The following is a 27274-nucleotide window of genomic DNA, read 5'->3' on the forward strand; positions in this document are numbered from 1 at the left end:
GCACATGCTAACCATTTGACCATCCAACCCCCCCAGATCGCCCCCAACCAACCTAGATATGTTGCAGAGCCAAACACTTGGGGGTGTTATAACAATTTAGATGACACTGGCTGTTTGTGGCATTCTAAGGAGCCCTAGTTACTTGTCATTTCAAGAGCTGAAGGGTTAAAGAATGAACAGACTGAAACAATATGATATGTGTTGTCATATATAACAGAATTGTAAACCATCTGATTGTAATAATACAACTAGGAGTGCAGGTTTTATTATATGTTAATGCCACACAAAAGCACTCACATACCTACAGGCAAAATTGGTGTCCTTAAATTATTAAACAGACATACCATTCTTATAATTTCTATTGAAAACGCAAACTGTGCTATGTCAGTTTGCAGTAGCAAATGGCTATCGAGAATTTGAATGGTAAATCTCATGAGTTTCTATAATCTCACCCAGGAGCAAGAGCTACTGGATAATCTCGCCCAGGAGCAAGAGCTACTGGATAAAATCCCAGCAAGAGCTACTGGATAATATCCCAGCAAGAGCTACTGGATAATATCAAATAGACCCTGTAGTGTTCATCAGTCGCTAAAGACTACAAAATGATGTTGAGTCATTTTTCTTTTTAATAAATAGCAAGTTTCACAAAAAAAAACTTCCTCTATTCACATCTCAAGTGAGGAAATATACTAACGCATGAGAAAGTAAGTTAATCAAAAATAAAAGCAAATACCGAAACTGATAGAAAAAGACTCGCCATATTGAACATTTATTCACCCAAAAACATTTTGACGAAATTCAAAAGATCAATTGCACTCTAGGAGTAAATTAAATAAGCTTTGAAGTGGTATACTATATGTGATCAATCTACCATTAAGTAAATATGTTACGATTCTGTTTATTGGTTCAACCAATTAAGATAATCGTACAGAGTTAATGTCTCCGATCGAGTGTGTAACGTTATTTGTACAAGTAGTTTCTCAAAGTTACGTTAGGTACAAAACATGTGGGGAAAGTTCATCGCAAGATGGCAGACAATTGCTAAAATACAGTAGCCATGATTGTCATGGCAACAAACTTCCTATCAAGTTACAGTCTCTACCCCCATCATTTAGAGAACGTGTTGTCCTTTCGATTCACGTCCGAGTGTTGTCCACATATCCTAAAATACACCGGTCATTTTGATCCTATTTGTTTGAAAGCAAGGTTTGGCAAGTCTGTCCTCCATTGTTCATTGAAAGTGTGGTCAAATATCAAGAAGATAAATTAATCAGAGTGAGCAGACAGAGCGGTGCGGGGCTTGTTGATTTGTAACATATACATATCATATGTCAACATGTAAATAAAGGTGGTTTTAGCACGACATCGTAATTACGTCAGAAACAAAAACAAATATTCTTAATTAAAACAAACTGTGATCAATGTCAGGATTTGAGGATGTGTTTAATATAAAGACAGAGCGAGAAATTCGGTTTAACCTCGACTTGACACAAACTAGTTCATTTCAGGATTAACATATGATTCCATTCTATTTCAATAATTCACTTGTACGAAGATGTGTTTAGCAGTGGGAGGACCTGGACAGACCCACAAGGTTGGACAGGCAACCCTACACCTTGTCACTTACAAGCAGAGGGAATCGAAACCATGTCACTAGACTCAATGACAGCAGACCTTATGATTCAAAGTGATGCTTTCAACCATGTCAGGTTTTAAGGTTAAATTCTTTCAAATATGGTATGCATATATTTAACTGAAAGATACAGCTTGTTTACTAAAATTCTTGACGAGACCTACCTCTGAGGGGTGATTTAAGAGCCGTGTCTGCCAACCCTGCCAGCAGATGAGCATTGGTTGGTTCTTGAGCCAAACCAGACGCAAACGCTGCCAAAGCTTCTCCATGTTGCTCTAGTTGTTGTAATGCTACACCTTCACGTAAATAGGCCTGAAAACATAAAAAAGTTATATCATAAATATGCTGAATAAGTTTATATTTCTTTTTCAATTTAAGGAATTGTGGACTAAACAATGAATGGCAACACATACTTTGTTGAAACGACATGAGGGCCGTAAGGCCTGAGTGTCGTTTTAATATATTACGCAATGTCTTAAGCTCAAGACCATTGAACAACTTAAAATACAGACACTCTGCACATGCTTTTACAGTGAAATGCATCCCGCAAGTTCAATATTTCACTAGTATAAATAATGTACAATTGATAAGTTGCCCATACATTATTTGAAATAATGGTACGCCAACATCAAAGGATGACATCACATTTTAGTTACAGATATGAGTACCAGTTATTGATTTATGAAAAGGTGAATGAATCGGTAAGGGGAAAAAAATAAAAATATGTATCTGGTGAGCTAGTTATTATCTGGGGTGCAAAAGCAGTTCAGAATGTATCGACCCCCATTCTATCTGGTATTACCGGTTAATGTCCCAGTGGCATGTAAAGACTTGGTGATGCATGGACCAACTCTTTGATTGTATAACCCCAATACTCAAGTATAGAGTCTAGTACTCAGTATTGTGAGAAAGGCAGACATTTTTTTTATAAAATATGACAAAACAGATAAAATAAAAAATTAAGTACGGTAGGTTGACAGTGATAATTTCAAATTTCAAAAAAATTAATTTACTTTCACTCTTTCATTGGATACCCATGTTAGATGTATGGCTGTATGCCTGTGGCCTTTACCCACTATGCCCCACCCCTCTCTACACACCACTGTAATGTCCAATAAGTTGTATATAAGAAGGGTAAGAATAATAAATAGGGTGTTTTATAATAACAGAGAAACCTCCACCTGGTACAACTTATCAAAAAAATGAGGTTCAAACAATGTTTACAAAAACACAAATATTGTGGTGATTACTCGTGGAGTGTCGGGACTCCCGGTTTTATCTAAATACTATCAACGGTTAAATACGTTGATAAACTGTACGGCCCACTACTACAAGAAGCTTATGTTAACACACCTGCTAGACGGAGACCCGAGTAAAGGGGGGTTGACAACATGTTGATACTGCCAGGCAAGACAAGTCATAAGTATATAGATAAAGTATACATAGGAAGTACTTGAGATGAACACTTGGTTGCCACAGAAATACAGTATCAACAAGGTGGTGTTGACTCAAGTTATGACCAACCAAACCACGACTTCATCTCACTCAAACAAATATTGGCAGTTGGTCAGTGGGATAGAAAATATTTTTTAACCTAAAGTCAAATAAATTTAAATTAGGTTAAAAATCTTGGTAAATCTTTGATAATATTTAAACTCGTGTATATGTCTTCCTCAATACAAACATCATAATTTGGTCATTGGGCTTTATTGAATTATATTTTCCGATTTTCCGATTAGAGAGAGAGAGAGAGAGAGAGAGAGAGAGATGGGGTGAGAAATGGGGTTTAACGTCCACTCAACACAAACTAGGTCATTTCAGGACTAACACATGGTTCAATTTTATTTCAATAATTCGCTTGCGTATAGGGGTCTTTAGCCGTGGGGGGAACCAGAGGACCCGTGGAAAACCCACGAGGTTGGACAGGCGACCCTACTCCTTGTCACTTCCAACCGGGTAATCAAAACCATGCCAGTTGATTCAATAACAGACCTTATGATACAACACGCACAAGCTAACCATTCCGCTATCCAACCCAACCTGCAAAATGTAATGATTCAGCTCTGAACACAATGCTCCATATTAATACAGTTAGTTCCACATGGCTCTGGTTCATTCATATTGTCCTTTTTTCTTGCAATGAGGATGGGCAGAAGAGACGCAGAGCCCAGACAAACTATCTTAATTATTTCAAGTCAATTGGATTCTTAACACAGTTCTTTTGATGAGAACATATTTTTTTTTTCCTAAATAAACTATAGTCTTCTAATCTATATTTTAACACCAGACTTTTTATCTTGCAATAGAAATGACCAACAGACTGATGGCACCAACAAAATCTGCTCCGTTTACTCAAACAACTGAACGACGGTATGACACACCTCGTTGTTATATTTAAGATATCTTCCTTTACATAACTTTTTTTCATAAAAATACAAATCTTTCAAAATCAAATCAACATCTTTTTTGCTTTTGTTTTAGATTTTTCTAAGATTTATCCTCAAAAAAAACATTCCATATACCAGTATTATCAGCAGGTATAACACCACCACACCTAACCCTATAAAAACATACTATTCTTTATAATAACAAAAAACCTGGGGGATTTCAACAAAAAATGTCATCTGTCTTTGTTTTTTGTGACAACATTGTCCTATATTCCACCTGACAGGTAAATCATCTCTCATATTTTAAATATTGATTCCACACCTCAACAAAAACATGTTTAATGTAGTTGAAGTGATTTACTTTACGTGGATGTCGACAGGGGGTACATTAAGACCTGTTATTAAGACATGTTCGAATATTTATCTTTTGTATTTGTCTGCTACAAGCGCGTGGATAAATAGAACAAATGGTTTGTCCAATTACAATAGATTCGTCTCAGAACAATAGTTTTTCTGCAGCTCGACTTATTAAGATGAGCAATAAAACACTAAACAATAAAATAATCAATACCATTAAGAGACAAAAAACTTCTCGTAGTTTCTTTTGTTCAATTGATCCGTGTAAAAGATTATTTATTAAGCCTAATGATTTCTTATTGTGGTTTTCTTGTTTCCTACCATTGAGAGACAAAAAAAAATCTTGTAGTTGTTTTTGTTCATGTAGTTGTTTTTGATCTATGTAAAAGATTATTAAGGTAAATGATTTTTTGATGAATTTCTTGCTTCTTACAGTCAATAAAAATCTGCTGACATCTCTTAAGAACCTTTACAAAAAAAAACTTTTATCAATCAATAAAATCTCCTTGTCATCTTCAGACTTAACACAAATTTTGAAGTTTTAAATAAGCATCAGTTAATAAGATTTTATCTAAGTCATAAGGTCTTACCAAAAGTGTCTCTAATGAAGAAATATCTCTTTTCCAATCAATAAAACCCTTTTCCTTCAATCAATAAAACCCCTTTTCAATCAATAAGTTTATAAGTATCAGTTAATAAGGTTTAGTATCTAATCCATGCTAGGTCTTTCCAAAGAGAGAGAGACAGAAAGAGAGAGAGAGAGAGAGAGAGAGAGAGAGAGAGAGAGAGAGAGAGATGGGGGGTTTAACATCCACTTGACAAAAACTAGGTCACTTTGGGACTAACACATGGTTCAATTTTATTTCAATAATTTTATCAGAGGGGGGGAACCAAAGGACCCAGAGAAAACCCACAAGGTTGGACAGGCGACCCTACTCCTTGTCACGTACAGCTGGGGGATCGAAACCACGCCAGTTGACTCAATGACAAACCTTATAATACAGTGCGCTTATGCTAACCAATCGGCCATCCAATCCCCCCTCTTTCCAAAGTGTCCCTTATGTTTTGCTGGATGGTAAAAGCAAAATGTATCCATAAAGAGTGAATACCGATATTTTAAAACAAACTTGTTTCATTTTTTTTATAAATACAGATCTGTTCTTCTTGAGGCAATGCTTAGGCTATATTAGATACTTAAGAGACTTAATGATTTATGTCAAAACTGAAGGCTTGGGGGATGGATGACAAAATAGTTCTGCTCCTATGCTGGGCTAATGAAGATGGGCATTCGCCATACAGTGTGCTATGAGGGAAATTTTGCCCGGCAGCGGCACTATCGCCTACTCTTATATCGAATTCCAACTGCTAAGGGATCTTTTACATGCATTCCAATGTATACAGGGACCTCAGTTTTTCGTCTCATCCGAAGAACTAGACAGTTGTCCTTGTCAGGCACTCCGTCCTGCATTTCCAGATAATACTGTCATTGAATCTCATATACTGAGGAAGTCAACATTGTTTGGTTAGATACCAGACCAGGAGCTCAACAATTCATTGTCTTCAAATAGTTCTTTGGGCAATTGAATACAAATCATTTTGAAGTATGGGACTTTCACAAAACTTGAATTTTAGCCAAATCAAACTTGACGGCACATATGGTTCTTTGAGAAATTGCATACAAATCATTTTAAAGTATGGGACTTTCATAAGACTTGAATTTTAGCCAAATCAAACTTGATGGCACAAAGTTCTGTTACACTACGGTCTATACTTGTAAATTCATTGTCTCTTATTTTAGTGCCTTAATTTACCACACCTGCTCGTAATAAAATTCATGGATATGGACTTTGGTGAGAGAAACATTCCCAATATTTAAGATAAATTTCAATTGCTAGGTACAGATCAATCAGTTTTATCAAATCTGATCCAGACAATATTCTTGCTTTTCTGAATAATTTTAACGTTCAGACACAAAGTTAGCAATAACGTTTAATGTTGTCTATCATAAGTAATATCATACGTATTTGAATATAGGTAATTAACCTGGCGTATTTATATCCAAGGTTTCTATTCAACTTCAAACAACATAAAAATTTCTCTTTGATGACAGAACACTATCAAATAACCCATAATCATTTGTCCAGTCTATAACCTTTCTCTTTGTTTGACTGTCACAACAATTATATCTTCAATAGTATTTATTGTGACAATTCTATCTAATAAACACCTAATTAACAATATCGTGCATGTTCGACTATTATAATGTCCAATATAGCTCTAGCTTGATCGTGGATGCATTGAACCACAAAAATGTGACATCAAAGCCACAATCAGAGATATAAAAAGTGTGATAGTATTGAGATGAAAGGACAGCAACAAATCATAAAGTCAACAAAGCGTTGTAAAACTAGGTAACATATTTATAACATGTTGTTAGTTGTCTCGCTACAATATTCTAATCCTTATAGGTTGGTGTAGACTTGAAGATTGGATTATCATATACATATACTCTTCTACCCATCATGGTTACAAATATACATTTTATTTCATCATTCAACTCAGAAAAGTAAAAAAGTCAGTTGAATCTACGAAACACATTTTTTCCCATCATCCAGCTAGGAAAGGTCACTTAAAGTCACTTGAATCTATGAAACACATCTTTTCCATCATTCAGCTAGGAACAGTAAAAAGGTCACTAAAAATCACTTGAATTTAAAAAACACATTTTTTTCCCATCACTCAACTAGGAAAAGTTTGTTTGTCAATTCAGTTAATCTGATATGTGCGTTTATTTGTGATTTCTGCGTATTGTGTCTTGTCAGTAGATTTATTTTGTGTACTTGTGTGTGGTGCAGTCCCCCTGTACTTACTATTAAAGTCACTGATCCCGGTCATATGCTCTTTTCACATCTTAATCCATGCTAAACTGTACTTAAATTGATTAGTTAACCTTTCTGGAAACAAATCCGAAATCTCAACAATAGATAATCTTCCAGCTTGACTTCCATCATATTAAAAGATTTTAACCATTGGCAGAGAATGCCGAATGGTGTGAAATTTTCATTCACCAAATACAGGACAATATCCTTGGAGGTACAAGAAATGGGGTTTAATGTCCACTCGACACAAACCAGTTCATTTCAGGACTCACATATGGTTCAATTTTATTTCAAGAATTTGCTTGTGTGTAGGGGTCTTCTTTAGAAGTGGGATGAAATCAGAGGACCCGAACGAAAACCCACGAGGTTAAACAGGCAATCCTACTCCTTGATAGATACAACCGGGAATCGAAACCACATCAGTTGACTCCATAACAGACCATATAATACAACGCGCACGTGCTAACCATTCGGCCATCCCCCCCCCCCCTCAAAATCTTTGGAATGATATTCTTCTTAGAGATTCAATTTGCACAATATTTTAGTTTGAAAGGGATTCAACAACTCGAAAGACCATCAGCGGCTTTGACTTTTTAAATTTGATATGTATGTCATGTCTGTCTGTGATTTCTGTGTATTGTCTTGTCCGTAGATTTATTTTGTGTAATTTATGTGTGGTGCAGTCCCCGTGTACTTACTATTAAGAGTGAGGATATGAGAAATTTATTAGTTAATACAACGAAATACCCAATGAACGCAGTATAAAATTACGCTCAATAACAAGAATTAAAGCAAACATTTAACTTTAACAAACAAGCAAGAAAAAGTTATTGTGAAATTATTTTTAAAAAAGAATAAACAATGTGTCACTTAATGAAATCTGACATTAAATCAATATGATGTTAAGTTTTAGTATATTTAGCATTAAAAAAATATAAACAATAATTTCCTGCTGTTGTCGAGTAAAAGTTGCACATATATAATCATTTTACAAAAAAATAAAAATGATACATATTACATATATATCGTAATCCCATATCTACTTTTTAAAACTGTCGTTTTGTCAGATAATGAAATATGTTTAATATATACCTCATTATAAATTCTACCACACCCTGTATATAATATATAGATAGGTAGATATATAGGTATATACCATAATAGACCATACCTGTATTATACAGTAAAGTTTACTTTATAACCTGACCATTAACATTTAAACTTATTATAAAATTTTATAGTTTAAACGACTTTTTGTATCTATGTTAATGGCTACTGTATTATTATGATAAAATAGATATTTTAATTTGGTATATTGTGAAATCTTGTTGAAACATGCGTGTATATAATATAGTGATTGTTATCTATAGAACCATGCTGTGTGTTATGGTATATTGTTGTTAATTAATGTTAATTAATGCTACAGATGTTAATAGAATTCAGTGATTAAGATAAGATAAGATTTTATTGTATCGAAACTTGTTTTGTCTGCCGGTAATCAAAGTAACGAGAAAATGGCTGGTAGATATATTATAAAACTTTGTAAAGAGAGACGGAAATGGGGTTTAATGTACACTTAACACTTATATGGTCATTTCTGGATTAACATATGGTATATTTCTAGGCATTTTTAGAAGTGAAAGAAATATCTGAGTACCCAACATAAAACCCATAATGTTAGACCGACCCTACTTCTTGTTACGGAACCCATGACATTCGTATAGATGACAGGTATTATGATCTACAGAGTGCATCCACTTCCACACACCTCTAAACTTTATTGAAAATGGTTGGTGTATGCAAATATCACAAGTATATATAAAATAACTTTAATATAATAACAGGTGGAAAATTTGATTATAATTGTGTTTGATATTTGCACAGATTGCTTGTGTTATGTACATTCACCTGGAAATAAAATCACTTCCAACATATCTTACCCTCTTTTATTGAATTCTACAGGTATGCTTAGTAATATCTTATGTGGATGGGTCTGCCCATGCCCAAGAAGTCAATAAATGGGGAGTTGGGGGGACATTACAGGGTGGAGAGTTACTTATTTATTGGAATGGTAAATACCGTACACCTTGGGGAAAAAAATTTGCATATTGATATCTATAATCAAAAACAGTAGAAAAATCTGATCTAGGTTCTCAAAAAATGTCATTACTTATCTAGATTGCGACCCACTTGAAATCAACCTCTTAATATAAGCAATTATTTCAAATAACAAATAAAACCATAACTCATTAATTGATAAAAACAAAAGACTCAAGAAATTTATAATAGAATAGGTAATTCAACGACCAACTTATATCCTCATAAAAACCTCTTCAAATCCTCTCACTTCACCTGATAAAACTACTTATTATACCTTTAGTATGCAATCAGCGTTCACTTGTTCTACTTAAGTGTCCAGTGTGTCCTGATTGACCGTTAAGTGACCACCCACAGTCCACAATCATACGTTACCTGTCAACTTGAAATCTTTTCAAGACGGGAATAATCCTCGATAGAAATCATGTTCGAACTAGTCTTCCCCTGGTCTTAATAGATCATTTAATTCATTAATATAGATTAAATGTAGTCTCCAAAAAGATCTTTGTCCGACAGGTAATTATTGAGGAATATTAATGACATGAACTAGAAGCCAGTACGTGAATTAAACACAGAAAATATTGAGCAGGTGTAAATATTTTCCTTGGTGGGGGGGGGGGGTGTAATCATACGATATACTACAGAACAATTACCATAATCAAGAAATGTATTATTGATGAAGTCTTGTTAATGTTGAAAAGGATAGAAGCATATTGACCCTAAATTCCTGAAAATGACAAAGATTTCTAGTGACCTTATTGTGGCCTCGGTTGTTAACCCCATCTAAAAATGTTCAATGAAACAGAATCCCTTATGTCTGTGTCATAAATAATTTAGAAAGCAATCTAACATTACATTTGAATGATTCTGAGACCTTTGCAAACTTTAGTTAATCAAGTCTAGGTTCAAAATGGTTCAATTCCATTCAATATTTCCAAAGATATGATTTCAACAAGCCAGCACCACTTAAGTGTTAGATCAAATCTTTTGATTATCTTCTGTGTACATCTCACCTTGGATTAAAGATACACTATGGGAGATTAGATAAAGAGCTGGCAGTTCTCACTATAATAGTTCAAAACTAGATAATGTAAAGACAATTTGCTGAAAATTTCGTCAAATTAAAAAAAATGAACCGAGAATTAAGCAATTTAAATTTCGGCCTAGCCTCTAACATCATTACTAAAGTCGGTACGATAAAAAACATAGTCTCGATTATCCATTTCACGATTAATTCATGAATGAAAGTTGAGCAGCAAATCGGATCATAATCCACTAAATATTGCAGGTAAGCATTGACATCGAGAGTTGATTATGGTCTGGGATAAGTTAATTAATGTCTAATTAATAATTTAGATAACATTTCAGACCTAAAGAAAGACCTGCAATAGGCAGATTTAGCTCTTGCGTAATATATGTTTAAGCTATGCAAAATTAGATATTGTCCGAAAAACGTTGTTCAGCCGCTTTAATGGTGATTATATATTGTGACTGATAATGGTGATGATCGCTTGTGATAAGGAACAGGATTATAGCTAATGTGAAATCTACTTAAGTTTATCTTTAAGACAATAAACTAATCTTCAATATCTTCAAATGATAAACATAATATTTGATATTTACCGGGTATGGGGTAATAATGTGGACAATAATTATCTAGTGTTGATAACAGGAAGTCTTTGTTTATAGTTAATTTCCTTGGTTATATCACATGGTTTTATAATCATCAAACATCATAATCAATAGTAATACTGGATGTCAATAATAATCAGTATGACATTTTATATAAATATATCATGAAAAACATAAAGTCCATACATGGTTCATTTTCATTGAGCATATACAAAGATATGCTGAATTGATCTATATGCAGCATACTATGTAATAAACTCACCACTATTTTGTTTACTTATTACAGTGCACTCTGTCACATCCGACATCGTACGGGATCATTACAATATGTCGGATTACGCAGAGTGTCGGAATACCCAGTTTTCTCAAAACCGGAAATATTGCAACTTTGAAAACTGGAAGTATTATTATAATGTAGCTTCGAACAAAGAACTTCGAATCACCAGAATGTTATTCCCTTTAAAAAATGATAAACCTTTCTGTACATTCAAAATTTTATTACATTAATTTTTATTTCATTTAACATGCGTAGGCATTTTGAATAGGTCAAGTCTGTCGTTAATTTATCTTCTTCAGTTGATCGCACTCTTGTCTTTACTATCACATGTTCATTGATAATGGGCGTACTCGATTGAACGTTCCTGAATTAAATTCTCTCAATCCCAAAAATAGCGACAAGCTAGTGAAAATGGGTACTTTGGGCTACGACGCATGAGTCGACTGGATATATAAATATCTCATCAAACCATGCAGCCGAAACCTGTTCGTCGTTTTTAATTATGTCACAATTCTACTCACACCACCTCCGTCGTCGGGACTGACAGAACTGTGACAGGACTGATTTCCGCGTCACTCGAATGCAATTCTGTCAATTCGGGACGTTCCATACTGTGAATCAAGCATCCCCAGGTCATCGTCACACGGTTCGAAGAGATCCGTAGGGTGACCAAACTTATAGGTTATTCAGGTTCAATCGGCATGCGCAACGAATGTTTCCAACAGGTGCTAGGAATATTTTTACGACCGTGAATTCGGGGACAATTCGTGAATATTCTTGAGTATTTGTCACAACTGTCATACAAGAGATTAAAATTATCAAAGTAATCAACAAAGACCCACGGTAGCGAGTTTTAATCTCACAGATAATTGATTGGTGATTGCTTGTTAATCTTTTGTGGCTTCACACCCATCCAGTTTTAATCTCACGGATAATTGATCGGTAAGTGTTTGCTTCAAACCCACCGATTGAAGGCCGGATTATACAGTGCCGATTCAATGGAAATCGTATGACGGGACGGCTGATTGATGTCGTAATCCAGAACGTACAGAGGTCGAATTACCCAGAGATATTTTGGCTGAAGTAATAAGGAAATAAACTCTGGACATGAAAATGGTGTCGGATGTAACAGAGTGCCGGAATGATCAGAGGTCGGATGTGACAGAGTGCACTGTAAATGTTAAATAATTAATCTGAGTACATATGAACGTGGATTATGCCGTGAGAAATTTGATGTATTAGAAAAAAATGCAAATGATGCATCATTACCTTAAAGTCACTAGTTTTTATTTGAGGGATGTTAATCTCTTACAAACTACAATATTGTGAATAAGCTAAATCTCTAAAAGGACTGACAGCCCAAAGTCAGTTCAATTTCATTCAGTATTTACAAAGATATGATGAATTAAAAATTTTGTGACAACGAGTAGGGCCGCCTGTCCAAACTTATGGGTTTTCTCCAGGTTTACTCCCATTCCTAAAGACCCCTACAAGCAAGCTCATAATTGAAATTAACTTGTATATGTTAGTCACGAAATGACCTAGTTTTTGTCAAGTGGACATTACACCCATCTCTCTCGTTTACTCTCTCTGCAGATTATATAAGCACCACCTATCTGTAAATTCTTTTGATGGGCCTCTTTTTAATCTGATTGAGTCCAAGCCACAAGATTATTTCTTGTGATATTTTTGTTTGGTTTTCTTAATCACACAAATAATAATCAAAAGTAGATTAAACTGTGAAATATAAGATATCGCCTGAAAACTCCAAACAATGATCAGAAGCTTCAGAAGAGATAAAACAGATTTTACAAAGAACATAAAAGCAGTTTTATTTTAATACAAACTAAATCTATACTCGTTTGATTGCAAGATATTGGAGTAAAATCTATATTTATGAACTAAACGACCAGTGACATTAAAGCAAGCTCATAAGATGAGATTAATGTAAGATAAGGTTTGATTGTATCAATACGACCATTAAGAGCAGCATACATATTATAAAAGTCAAAATACCATTACAAAAAAAAGAACCATTTGATGTATATCAAAAAAAAAAAATACAGAGAAACAAAGCACCATTTCAGATATCTCTATCTACCATTACATATGATGTAATAAAAATAGGAGTCGCAGTTGAGTAAGACACTGGCTCGCTAAATATAGTAGGTCTTGCTATCTCTTCCTGTGTGTTCCAAGAAAGTTCCTTGGGATTTTCAAGCATTGTTTCCCCTTGCCACCAATACAGGACAGAGGGCCTGACAAGTCATTTGGATAGGACAAAAAATTGAGGCTTATGTGTACACATTGACATGCCCATAAAAGAACTCTTCACATTTGGAATTCTAAATTAGAGTAGTTCATAGCGCTACTGTCTGGGCAAAATCTTTTTCATACACAAGGTGTGGCATATGCCCATCATCATTTTTACAGCAGGTGCAGAAATATAGGATGTTAAACCCCATTTCATTTCATTTCTTTGGCTACAACTTGAGTTGAATCAAAAAAGCATAGATACAAGGAAAAATGGCATTTAGTAATTGAATATATTAACAGATAAAGATGAGAGTATCCATAGAGTATGCCGCTTAGTATCAAACTCAGTAATTGTGTATCCATAAAATTGTACCTTGTGTTAAGAGAAAATGGAATGTAAGAATAATCTGAAATGATTTTTGATCATAGAGCTTTCTACAATCTTCGAATCTAAAGATGAACAGTTTCATAAAGATGAACAGTTTCATAAAGATGCCCAATCCAATCTTAATCCACATTCCTCAATATCAAGTCCAATTTCTATGGAAGGATCGGTCAAGCTTAGTTAACCCTACCCATATAATTACTACCATTCTTCTACCAATAAAAAAGAGGATGTCCACATATTATATTGTACTATACATCAAAGAGATTGGTGAATAATATACTCAAGTTTTATCAATATCTTTAACCTATGACATTGTCATATTTAATAACGTTGATGATTTGATCATGCTCGTATGATTGTTAACTGTTAATATGGTCGATGTTTTTTTGTCCCCTATGACCTTGGTGGTGGTGGGGGTTTATCAATGAAATATTATTATCTCCATCAAAGAAATAAACAAGGCTATTTACCTGTGTCCAGTTTAAACACCTTTAATATAACAAGTTCAACCGGTTACCTGTTAAAGTATTAATAATTTCTAATATATATCTTTACTTGTGTTTAGAGAGAGAGAGAGAGAGAGGGGGAGAAATGGGGTTTAATGTCCACTCGACAAAAACCAGGCCATTTCGGGACTAACACATAGTTTCAATTTTATTTCAATAATTCGCTTGTGCGCAGGGATCTTTAGCAGTGGGAGGAAACCGGAGGACCCGGAGAAAACCCACAAGGTTGGACAGGCGACCCTACTCCGGGGATTCAAAACCACGCCAGTTGACTCAATGACAGGCCTTATGATACATGCAAACCATTCGGCCATCAAAGCCTCCTACTTGTGTTTAGAGATGAGAACTATGTACACAGACTAGGATAATAAAATAAAATGGGGTTTAACGTCCTACTTTTCTACACCATCCTTGCTAAGAAGATTGACATGCCCCAAGCTATGTGTTATGATGGAAATTACAAGAATGACATGCCCCATGCTATGTGTTATGATGGAAATTACAACAATGACATACACCATGTGTGTGTTATGATGGAAATTACGTGTTTTATTAATTTCTGATATATATCTTTACTTGTGTTTAGTCTAAAGTTGAGAACTAAATGTACACTGAGACAAAAAAACAAAATGAGGTGTAAGAGCTTACATTTCTGCATCAACTAGGCTAATGAAGACGGGCATACACCATGCAATGTGATATAATGGAAATTTTGCCCAGACAGTGACGCTACATGGCCTACTCTAATTTTGATTTTGCTGTCAAGGGATCCTTAAGATGGTACCTCAACTTTTCATGCCATCTAAAAGGACTAGAAACCTTTTCTTGCCAGGTCCTCTGTCCTGAACCAAATACTGCATCACATGTAAATTTTGTCCAGACAGTGACACTATATGGATTTCACTGTCAAGGGATTTTTAAAGTATATGGTACCCTCAACATTCCATCCCATCTGAAGGACTAGAAACTTTTTCTTGTCAGGTCCATTGACCTGAACCAATTATCGCATTGCATGTAAATTGACTGACAACTATGTTTTCAATATTACTGCCAGTCAGTCAAGAATGGCCCCGGTTTCACAAAACATTCTCAGACTTAGTTCAAAATTTAATAAAAATTGTTTGCCTTAATTTAACTAAAATATAGCCCTTTATAAAACCTTTGTTGTTTTAATGTATTAAATACATGAATAAGGACTATGTGCATAGTTTTTATGCTTCTGGATCAAAGATATTTCTCATAAACAGTGATTGAAAGTTGAATAAATTCTAATCTTAAGTCTGAGAATGCTTTGTGAAACCAGGGCCAGTTATTAAATATGATTGAAAGAAGAGACCTGTGTTCAATATTTATATACCACGGTCTGCCATGATAACCCAATAATAATAATTATACCTTTGTTTATAAAGTAACTCTATCTATTACCATATGAAGACTTTATTGATCTTTAATTCCTAAAACATCATTTAATATTTTTCTTCTCTCACTTTTAAATTGATTAAATCCCATAAGTTGTTTTCTCTGATAAAATTTAATTAATAACATATTGTTCTAGAACATTCAGTATTTTTATTTATAATTTATTAATTATATTGTAAATATTACCACACTTATCATCATTGATCTTCATTATTAGCTAAGTCACCTTTTTTTTAACTGAAGTTTTACGAAACAAAAATCAATTGTATTTATTCCTTTGTATCTGCGTTTTCTTTTTGCATTCTATTAATAATTAAATAGTTCGATTGACGACAATTTGTTGCTTCTTTTGTTTCCCCTTTTCAGCTTTTTATATAACTGTTATTAGGTGTAAAAACTAAAAGTAAATATTTTACGATGTGTAAAGACGAACAATAGAATTATCAAGTCAATCTGCGGACAAATAAAACCCCCACTCCTATCACTTATCTCTTCAGCTAACACTCCACTAAAAGTTAATCTCTCAATGGAAAAAGAGGAAGGCTTTAACAGGGTCTTTTTAATACCTTTTAATACCATGTTGATTGAGCGCTGGGAGCAGACAATAAGAACAATGGGAGACACCCTATAGCTTTTAAGGGTGTAATATTTGAATAATGAGAGGGATCATGTTGTTTCCAGAGTGACCAGTATGTTGACAGTCAATTTTAATGATGTCTCCCTACCTCTGCAGACAAATACAGCATATCCTATATTCTCACTCCTGCTATTGATCTTCCTACCTATTAAATAGCAATATAATGTTCCGCAGATATTTATTGACGAGAAAGTGACTTTGAAGACAAATGATTTGATTACATTGATAAAATTTGTCATTAGCTTAACAATACGTTGATAAAATATTGACTGGAGATTTCTTTATCGATAACAGAAAAGTCATAGATTTCTAGGCAGATATTTTATGCATGGACTTGAGGCAGTTACTAAACAATGGTTTCATGTGCTGCTTCATTAACAGTGTAAATATTGTCATGATATCTACGCATCAATTTTTTAACATTAGTTTTTAAGCAAGTTTTTGAGCTTTGATGATCATCAAGTATGATGGCAGAAATCAAAAAGAATAAATTTCCATTATCAGTATTAATTAAGATAACAATGGAAATGTTAAACATAAATTTTTATTCATCGGAGTGCACATATGAAATTGTACATGCATCATTAACCCATTACGTTCAAAGATTGCAAATGAGGATCAAAGTTGCGAACTGCAGATCAGTGAGGCAGAAGCAGATTTGCCAAGCCACTATGTGGATCGGTCAAGGTTGCATTTTTCATACAGGATCATGTCTCAATACATTAAAAATAATGAAAATCTGTTTTGCTTCTTGTTGTATTTCTGACTTTTTTATTAAGTTGCTTTCCTTTACTGTTAGTTTGTGTTTTTTTTTAATGAAGTCTGTATCACTACAGGCCCGGGACTGTACAGAGCAGCAGACACTTATGGCTAGATCCAGATCCGTTTACTTAATCTGATTGTGTGTTTGTTGTTTGAGGTGTCTGTATATTGTGCCATATCCGTAAATTTGTCTTATGTAATTGTTTGTGTGTGGTGCGGTCCCCCTACACTTACTATTATAAAAACTCAAAGTAACCACACGCTGGAACAGGTTATTGTTCTAAGAAATCAACAACTCTTTCAGAACAACTTTGATCCAACTTCCCGTATTATTAATAATATATTTGATTAGTATTTGGATTGTAATGTTTAAATATACTCAATAATGAAGAGAGTACTTTAGAATCAAGTGTTATAATTTCATGGCTGGTTGACTTGCATATGTGCACAATCAGCAGAATTACTGAAGTATGCAACAATTTCTAGATTTTATTAATACAATTTCACGATTCATAAATCAAATAGATGCATATTGAGAAGTCAATCTTGGTTCAGATTGTATAATTTTACAGAAATTTAAAAAAATCAAAAAATTTTAAAATCCAGATTCCAGAGGTATTAAGGGAGACATTCCTGTTCTGGTTCACCGAGTTTCACATTAAAATTTCACTTATTCTAATCCTGGTATAGGATTCAAATACCATTCCTTATGATAAAAATAAATTATTTTATTTCAAATCTGGAAAAAAATAAAACATTATCTTATCGATAATCTTTTTAAAAAATAATCATTATAAGAAGATTTTCACCTGCTTCATGTCTTTTTGATGGACGTGAATGATATTTCAATGACATCTCGGACATAAATAATGATAAACATTACACAAGCTGTCTAGACAGATGAGCCGAGCATGGTGTAATAGATCAATCAGTCTTTAAGTGATAACCATCCACTAATTTCTTCTTATGCTTCATTACATTAACACACCCACGTACATACAGACAATTCTAGAAACTCTTTTACCAAGTCCAATCAAATAAAATTATTTCATACTTTTGATGTTTTATCAGAATGGAATTTTGTATTGGATTTGTCTCGAAGTAGATCTTTGAGACAATTCTAGAAACTATTTTACCTGTCAAATCAAATCAAATCACATTTATTTCAACATACTTTTGATGTTTTATCAGAATGAAATTTTGATTTGGGTCTGAATGTAAGTAGATTGGTACAAAATCAACAATGTGTAATTGACTTCTTTTCAGATATTTTCAATGTTTTCTTTTGAAAGGACAAAAGATATAATTGATTTTAGACTGAGATTGTATGCATGTATGGAAACTTCTTCACGATTCCATCTTCTCACAAATTTCTTTCAAAATACTGCCCTCCTCTTATAACATTCCTTTCAAAGGCCTGGTTAAGAAAATATATAAAAGTCAATTAAGACAACATCCATATGTTTGCACATTGTTGTTAATTGATGCTACTCTTTCTCTAACAATTTGATGAAGGTAGTGTCAGGCAAACAATAACACTAAGATCTATAACCATGTTTCCATTAAAAATTACGAATAATACCAGGTTGAACCCAACTTTTTCATGTCTATATTGACAAACTGGCTGTATGCAAGTACCTGAAAACCGTACTCTTAAATCACACCTGATATAGTGGCATAATAGGGAGGGAGGGAGGGGGTGCATTTGGCATGCCCAGTAACAAATTTTATCAAGAGAGAGAAATGGGATTTAACATCCACTCATCACAAACTAGGTCATTTCGGGACTAAGACATGGTTGAAATTTTTTATTTCAATAATTTGCGTGCGCATAGGGGTCTTTAGTAATGGGAGGAAAACGGACGAGCCAGAGAAAACACACGAGGTTGGACAGGCGACCCTACTCCTTGTCACGTACAACCGTGGAATTTAAACCACGCCAGTTGACTCAATGACAGACCTTATGATATAACGTCCACGAGCTATAAACCATTCGGCCATCCCACCCCACAAACTTTATGCTAAAACATATTGATTTGTGCAGGTGGCGGAATCGGTATTCAGTCCACGATTGCCTCACACTTGTTTAGTATCAATTTAAGTAATTTTCAAATTTTCTGATCAAAGTTTTTTGTCCAGAATTTGTTGTTTCCGCAAAATGACTTTCTAGGCAAATCTCAAAACTGGTTGAGCTACAGTTAAAAGTTTTCCTTTCTGCTCAATGGAAAAACAATTGGCATGTGCTGAGATGAAAGGATTTAGTGATCTTTTTTGTTACTTTTGTGTGTTCTGTATGTGCTCCTCTTCTACTCCTGTGTACTTTTAAAAAAATAATAATATATATCTTTAACCAGGCTTCTCTTCAACTTAGTAACAAGTTTATTCAATCTTGATGGAGAGTATATGTTTTGTCCAACAGAGAATCAAGTCTCTACAATTTGTCTTGTTATAAAAGAAGTCCTCATGTTCATCGTCGGCGATATCACTGTGGTGGAAGCGGACGATAAATAAAGCTATTTCACACACACACTTATGTTCAAGTCCACTGATCTACTGCTTCAAAACCTTTTATTCATCTATAAAAAAACTTTAAAACAGTTGGTACGGAGACAAGTTTCAACATTTCTACATGTCTCAACATTTCAACACCAGAAAGGAAATGGATTTTTAAAGAAGAATTAGAAAACTTCACATATTTAGGCAAGTCTGTTGACAAGTTTTAGTGAATTTATTCAGCAAACTGTGTGACACACCGTCAAGAATTACAACTTAATATTGGCTAACACAGTGCAATGAACTTAGCACAATGAATTATGTCAACACTTTATTTTTGAAAATATGTGGATATTTTTATGCTGTGACAGAATGTTGTGGCTGTATTTAGCTAGAAGCCACTTCAGGCACTGATCCACTGAGAGAGAGAGAGAGAGAGAGAGAGAGAGAGATCATTTCGGGACTAACACATTGTTCAATTTTATTTCAATAATTCATGTGTGCGTAGGGGTCTTTTAGCAGTGGGAGGAAACCGAAGGACCTTAAGAAAACCCATGAGGTTGGATAGGCGACCCTACTCCTTGTCATGTACAACTGGAGAATCGAAATCAATCTTGTTGACTCAATGAAAGACCTTATGATACAGCGCACACATGCTAACCATTCAGCCACCCAATTAACCCCCCTCCATGCAGTAGGGGGTTTACAGGATCCACTTTTACAATCCTTACAAACTCCCTTCAAAATGATATATTTACTTAATGTCTGTAAATCAATGATATTTCATGATAACGGTATATTGTAAATGAAACTTTTGATAATGATTTTATTTGAAACAAACTTTTTAATAATGGCATATTCAAAACAAAATTTTTAATAATGGCATATTCAAAACCAAATTTTTAATAATGGCATATTCAAAACCAAATTTCTGATAATTTATTCAAAACCAAATTTTTGCATTACTTTGCCTGTTCAATGATTTCTCCCTAAAACAATCACAGATCCGCGTCTATATTTAGAAAGCAAATTGAAACAGTTACTCAAAATCAAATTGAAAGAATAAACTCTCAAATGTCATAACTGTTTTAAGAGTGAGCTTACACGAGCAGAAATCCAACACAGAGCACGTCCATGACACCGCAAACGCTGAAAAGATTGAAGTAAAATCACAAAAATAAACAGACGGGCTATCCACATAGACAACCAATCCTGCTTCAGTGACATCAACTTAAAATACCCCCAAAACATTTACAGATCTGTAATTCGTAGTTTACTTCCATTTATTTTGTTTGTTTAAAAATGTGATCAAGTGTACTGAATGACTTATATATCTTCTGTAACACACCTATCACTTAAACAGCAAGATAGAATTGGAGTTTAACGGCTGACTTTTTTGCACCAACTGTGCTAATGAAGTTGGCTATTATGCAGTGTGCTATAAGGGAGAGAGAGAGAGAAATGGGGTTTAACATCCACTCGACACAAACCAGGTCATTTCAGGACTAACATATGGTTCAATTTTATTTCAATAATTCGCTTGCGCGTGGGGGTCTTTAACAGTGGGAGGAAACCGGAGGACCTGGAAAAAAACCACGACCCTACTCCTTGCCACAGTGCTATAAGGGAAATTTTATCCTGACAGCGGTGCTACGAACTACTTGTATGTTGATTTCCAATTGTCAAGGGATCTTGAAGGAGATACAAATGGTATATGTGTGACTTGTTTTTCCTTGCCAGGTCCCCAATCAAGACCAGGCCCCAAGTTCACAAAGCATTATCAGACTTAAGTTGAGAATTTACTCAATTTTTAATCACTGTTTATAAGGAATATCTTTCATCCAGAAACACAAAACTTTGCACAGTTTCTTATTGATGTATTTGATACATTAAAACAACGAAAGGTTTATAAGGGGCTATATTTTAGTTAAAATAAGGAGAAAAATTTTGAGTAAATTCTTAACTTAAGTCTGAGAATGCTTTGTGATCTCGGGGCCAGGACTCTCATTGTGGCCATATTTACCATCTCAGATTGTCTGAAATCATTATATACCAGAAAATCAGGGAATTTAGAGAATACCTTATTGCGATGTATTTGGCTTTTTGTGGTTATAAAGATTTAGATCAATGGAATATTAAAAAAAATCAATCTTGGAAACCAAGAATATCAAGGATTTAAGATTAATGTCAATGAGGAGAGAATTACTAGTCTTCCTATAGTAGTTCATAGATTAAAAACCTAAAAACTTTCACACACATATATATAATTCTTGTAATTTCTAGATTTGAAATAAAAATTAATTCCATGCCATATATAACCCAGCTTGGTAATAAATAAATTTCTACATTGTTTTGTTCTATTTTAGCAAACACAGATCACTTCAGAAAAACTAGCAAGCAAACACTTGTGTGAATGTCTCCTGTAGAAAACACAGTTTCCATGACATGACACCAAACAGTGATGTATGTCTTTCTTTGTGGTGTGTATTTTATGCATGTAAAAATATTCCTTTATTCAGTTATCCAGCAAACATGGAATTTCTTTTCTAAACATAAAGCTGTAAATATATCTGACATATTATAAATATATTAGACAAGAACTGAACAAGTGAATAAAGTGTTCTCGGGTTGATAAAAGCAACAAAATGAACTCTATTATTCAGTCTGTATTAAACAAAATGAAATGAAATGTAATGGGGTTTAATGTCTTATTTTATTGCTCCGACTGGGCTAATGAAGATGGGCATAAACCATAGAGTGTGCTATGAGGAAAATTTTCCCTGGATAAAAGTGCTACAACCTACTCTTATATCAAAAACCAACTGTCAAGGGATCTTTACATGTATGCCAATGTATACACTAGACCTCAGTTTTTTGTCCCATCCAAATGACTATGCATTGTCCCTTACTAGGCCCTCAGTCCTGCACCACTGCCAAGGAGGAACAACACCAGAAAATCCCAATGAACTTTTCTCGGCCAACGCAGGTTAGCAAGCCAATATTCTACCCACCGAGCCACCATGGCTCAAATAGTAGCTAATAAAGATGACCATATGTCATGCAGTGTGCTCTAAGGAAAATTGTGCCCAGGCAGCAGTATTTCACACTACTCTTCCTTGAATTTCAGGGATTCTTTTATGGTTAGTTCTTTGTCCCATTCAGAGAGTTAAACCTCCATTTGACACAAATTAGGTCACTTCGGGTCTAACATATGTTTAATTTTATTTTTTAACCACCCAATCCCCCATCCCATTCAAATAACTAGTTGTTGTTCCTTGCCAGACCATCTCTGTCCTGCATCACTTACATATGGGAAGTTAGCTGCTGTTCCTTGCCAGACTCTTTCTGTCCTGCATCACTTACATGGGGAAATCCCAAAGAGCTTTTCAGCCGACACTGGGATTGAACCTGGAACCTTCTGGTCGGTGAGCTAGTGCCATACCCACTGAGCCACCTTTTTCAGGGGACTAGGGTTAGTCGATATACCTGGAGCAAAATGGTTAAACTACAACAAGGTCAAGATCATCTGATCTCACAATAAAATACTTGTAAGGCATTTTGTGCCCAATAAATTCAAAATACAAAAATGAACACCACAGCTTTTGCAACATTCTTCAGCTTTTAAAGGACAACTAGAAGTTCAGGTTAGAAAAATAACCGATGACATTTTATTTTGTTTTATTTCATCAAATAAATCCTTCAAAGATCACAACAATGAGAGACGTCAACTAGGATTCAAGGTGAGCCTCCATGTAGATTAAATGTCATTATTTTGTAACAATGTTTAAAATGGGAGCATACCTGGAAGACACCCTGGGTCTATAATGAGAATTCAAATTGAGCATGTTACAGCCCTTGTTGTCTATCAGTGTCAAATTAACACTGAACAGGGAACAGCGACAAACTCCTTTAACTAAAACTCAGTTATAACCCATGGTGTAATTTGGGGGTGTGTGATATTTGAACCCTATTATCAAACCAGTTCAGATGTTCAATTCAACTGAAATTTCCCCCCATGAAATTTTCTCCTTCACTAACTATGTGTATTGAATTTCATCACGAATACTATCATTACTGTGCTGAAAGAACTCGCCTTTGGCGAAACTGGCTATACTTCACTTTATTAAATAGCCCACTTGTACACTTCAATAAACTGACAAATAAAATTCACAATTAGCGGTTGCTCGTTGTTATGTGAGAGAGGGAAAAAAAATCTGATAATAATGCGACAGATATGTGTGTATATTCAAGAAAAAGTCAACGGTCTAATTAAATATTACTGTTTAAATAAAAAAAACATTCAATGCAGACATATTGCTCATATTTTCCTTACAAAAGAAAGAGTTTATTTTTTTACTTGCTATGTTATTAATTTTTCAAGCATGGCTATTCAAGTTTGTTTCAGTTTCCCATGACCTATTTAAATTTTATTTCTACCTTGAGAAAAGTTTTTCTTTCTTGTCATTCATATATTTATCTATATGGTATATTGTATATGGAATATGAGTATTATCTATTGGTATACTATATTGTATATGGAATATGAGTATTATCAATTGGTATACTATATTGTATATGGAATACGAGTATTATCAATTGGTATACTATATTGTATATGGAATACGAGTATTATCAATTGGTATACTATATTGTATATGGAATACGAGTATTATCAATTGGTATACTATATTGTATATGGTATACGAGTATTATCTATTGGTATACTATATTGTATATGGAATATGAGTATTATCTATTGGTATACTATATTGTATATGGAATACGGGTATTATCTATTGGTATACTATATTGTATATGGAATATGAGTATTATCAATTGGTATACTATATTGTATATGGAATACGAGTATTATCAATTGGTATACTATATTGTATATGGAATACGAGTATTATCAATTGGTATACTATATTGTATATGGAATATGAGTATTATCTAATGGTATACTATATTGTATATGGAATACGGGTATTATCAATTGGTATACTATATTGTATATGGAATATGAGTATTATCAATTGGTATACTATATTGTATATGGAATACGAGTATTATCAATTGGTATACTATATTGTATATGGAATATGAGTATTATCTATTGGTATACTATATTGTATATGGAATACGGGTATTATCAATTGGTATACTATATTGTATATGGAATACGAGTATTATCAATTGGTATACTATATTGTATATGGAATACGAGTATTATCTATTGGTATACTATATTGTATATGGAATACGAGTATTATCAATTGGTATACTATATTGTATATGGAATACGAGTATTATCAATTGGTATACTATATTGTATATGGAATACGAGTATTATCTATTGGTATACTATATTATATATGGTATATGAGCATTACCTATACTGGTATACTATATTGTATTATATTGTTTACCGTCATTTTGGGACTAACATGGTTCAATTTTATTTCAATAATTCGCTCGCACGATGGGGTCTTTAGCAGTGGGAGGAAACCGGAGGACCCGGAGAAAACCCATAAGGTTGGACAGGCGACCCTACTCCTTCTCACATACAACTAGGGAATTGAAACCACGCCAGTTGACTCAATGACAGACTTATGATACAGTGTGCACGCGCCAACCACTTGGCCATCCAACGACCCTAGATTATTTATGGTATACACCTCTTATAGTACACCCAGATATAATCAGCCACTTATCTATCGTTTTTTAAACTTTTCAGGAAAAAAAGGGAAATTGTGATGATAATATGAAAATACGGCAAATCTGTTTTTTACGAAAAATAAACGTAATTAATGTAGGACCTTTTCACCCTTTTCCTGGAGCTTAAAAACTTTTTCCTATAATAAATATTATTTCATAAAGCTGATCACATTGTTCTCTCACCCAAACTCCCCATAGATAAACAATTTCTCTTGGATTAAACCAACACTTTTTTTATACAAAAAAACACCCTCGTAAGCTTAGGTGAGAAACGACATACTTTTTTGTCCAAAGTCAATCAAACCTAGCTGCATGACAGCATATCCATACTAATCCCAGAAATCCTAATCCTTTTTTTTGGATTATCTCAAGACGAACAACGGAAAGACTTTGGCAAATCTTCACTCGTGAAAGTCATATTTAGTTAAAGCGTGTGAAAAAAACGATTCATTTCAAAAGAAATAATCACGCGAGTTCAATATTGCACCAGATATGCGAACACAATGTCGCATGGATTAGTTGTATTTCACACACAGCTTAAGAAAACACATTTACAAAATGTTCCAAAAATATGGCAGCCAAAAACTTAGCCCTTTGTCATCACATAAAATAAACGAAAGCAACCATTTTTTGTTATTATTCAGTTTTCATCTATTTTATACAACTAACTACAATTATTGCATTTTGTTTTTTAAAGATACCATGTTGGGTTTTATTTGTTACGATCTTGTAGACTCAATCATTCCAGTCTATATTATTCCCCCTTTGTATTTGTATGAATCAATATTTGTATGAATATCGGCCTGAATGATGGAGATTATTGTTCTTGTTGAACAGATCTGAAATGCAGTGTGAAATTTTGCATTGACAGCAGCGCCATGACATACTGTTATTTTCATTTCAAACTATCAGGGGATGTTTAACGTGCATCCAATGGTATAAACTCAACCTCAGAAATATGACTAGACACTTTCATTTCAAGCCCACTAATCTTACTGGAAAATCCTGAAGAACTTTCTGTAACCTCATATGGTAGGAATACAATTAAAAGACAGATCATATTTCATTTCGTTTTTTAAAGTTTTTGTATTTACTACACTAGGATCTGGAAGAGTTGTTATATAACCTGCGTTCTGGTTGATGTGAACGGTCTGTTGTGACGGGTTCTTGGCGTGCAGTGCATGGAACTGTGGGTATTAGTTAGGGTCAAAAGACTCTCGTATGACCCCTGACATGCATGTACAAGTATATTTTTCAATCTTATTTTTAAACGATTATACAGCTGCGTCTAATTGAGCGCTCGTGACGTGAATTTTATATTGAGATGTGTACCTTAAGAAACGGCCAAACTCATTAAAATAATGATTAGTCTGCAAACAAAGACGTTGAAATAGGTTGAACAAACAATAATTAGCTTAAAATCAATACACTAATAATTTGATTCATTAATAACAATGAACTGACAATAGTGCCATAGATTGAAGTAAACTATAATTAACCGTCAGTGGGTGTAATTTAAATCTACAGGGAGTAATATTGTCACTCTTTGGACACACACACTGAGTTAATTCCTTCTTTATAGTGTGTTAATCAACTAACACTATAGTGTCAAATTTCTTACGAATAAAACTTTAATGATATGTACCAGAATAAATAACATTAGAAGCTTGGATCTCAAAAGCTCTAATCACATAACTAAAGCCTAGTTCACAACCCACTGTATGTGATGCCAAGGGCAGTCTAGGAGGGGGCATTTTAGTAAACTTGTGTGTGAGTCATTAACGTCACCTGCGTATGTTCAGCACCGTAGAAGATCGCAGACTGGCTGTATAG

At 34.1% G+C, this 27274-nt stretch overlaps 2 protein-coding genes across 2 annotated transcripts in view; one reads left to right on the top strand and one right to left on the bottom strand.

Moving 5' to 3' along the window:
- LOC126824272 (ataxin-2) overlaps positions 1-27274 on the top strand; it is a 121087-nt gene that overhangs the window by 51940 nt on the left and 41873 nt on the right. The window lies entirely within an intron of this gene.
- LOC126823848 (tetratricopeptide repeat protein 28) overlaps positions 1-27274 on the bottom strand; it is a 58688-nt gene that overhangs the window by 20245 nt on the left and 11169 nt on the right. Inside the window, exon 2 of the mRNA XM_050552876.2 lies at positions 1798-1945. Coding sequence (XP_050408833.1) covers positions 1798-1945 — 148 coding nt within the window. The remainder of the gene's footprint in view (positions 1-1797; positions 1946-27274) is intronic.

This window comes from Patella vulgata, chromosome 6 (genome assembly GCF_932274485.2).
Source record: "Patella vulgata chromosome 6, xgPatVulg1.2, whole genome shotgun sequence".
NCBI classification, from domain to species: Eukaryota; Metazoa; Mollusca; class Gastropoda; family Patellidae; genus Patella; species Patella vulgata.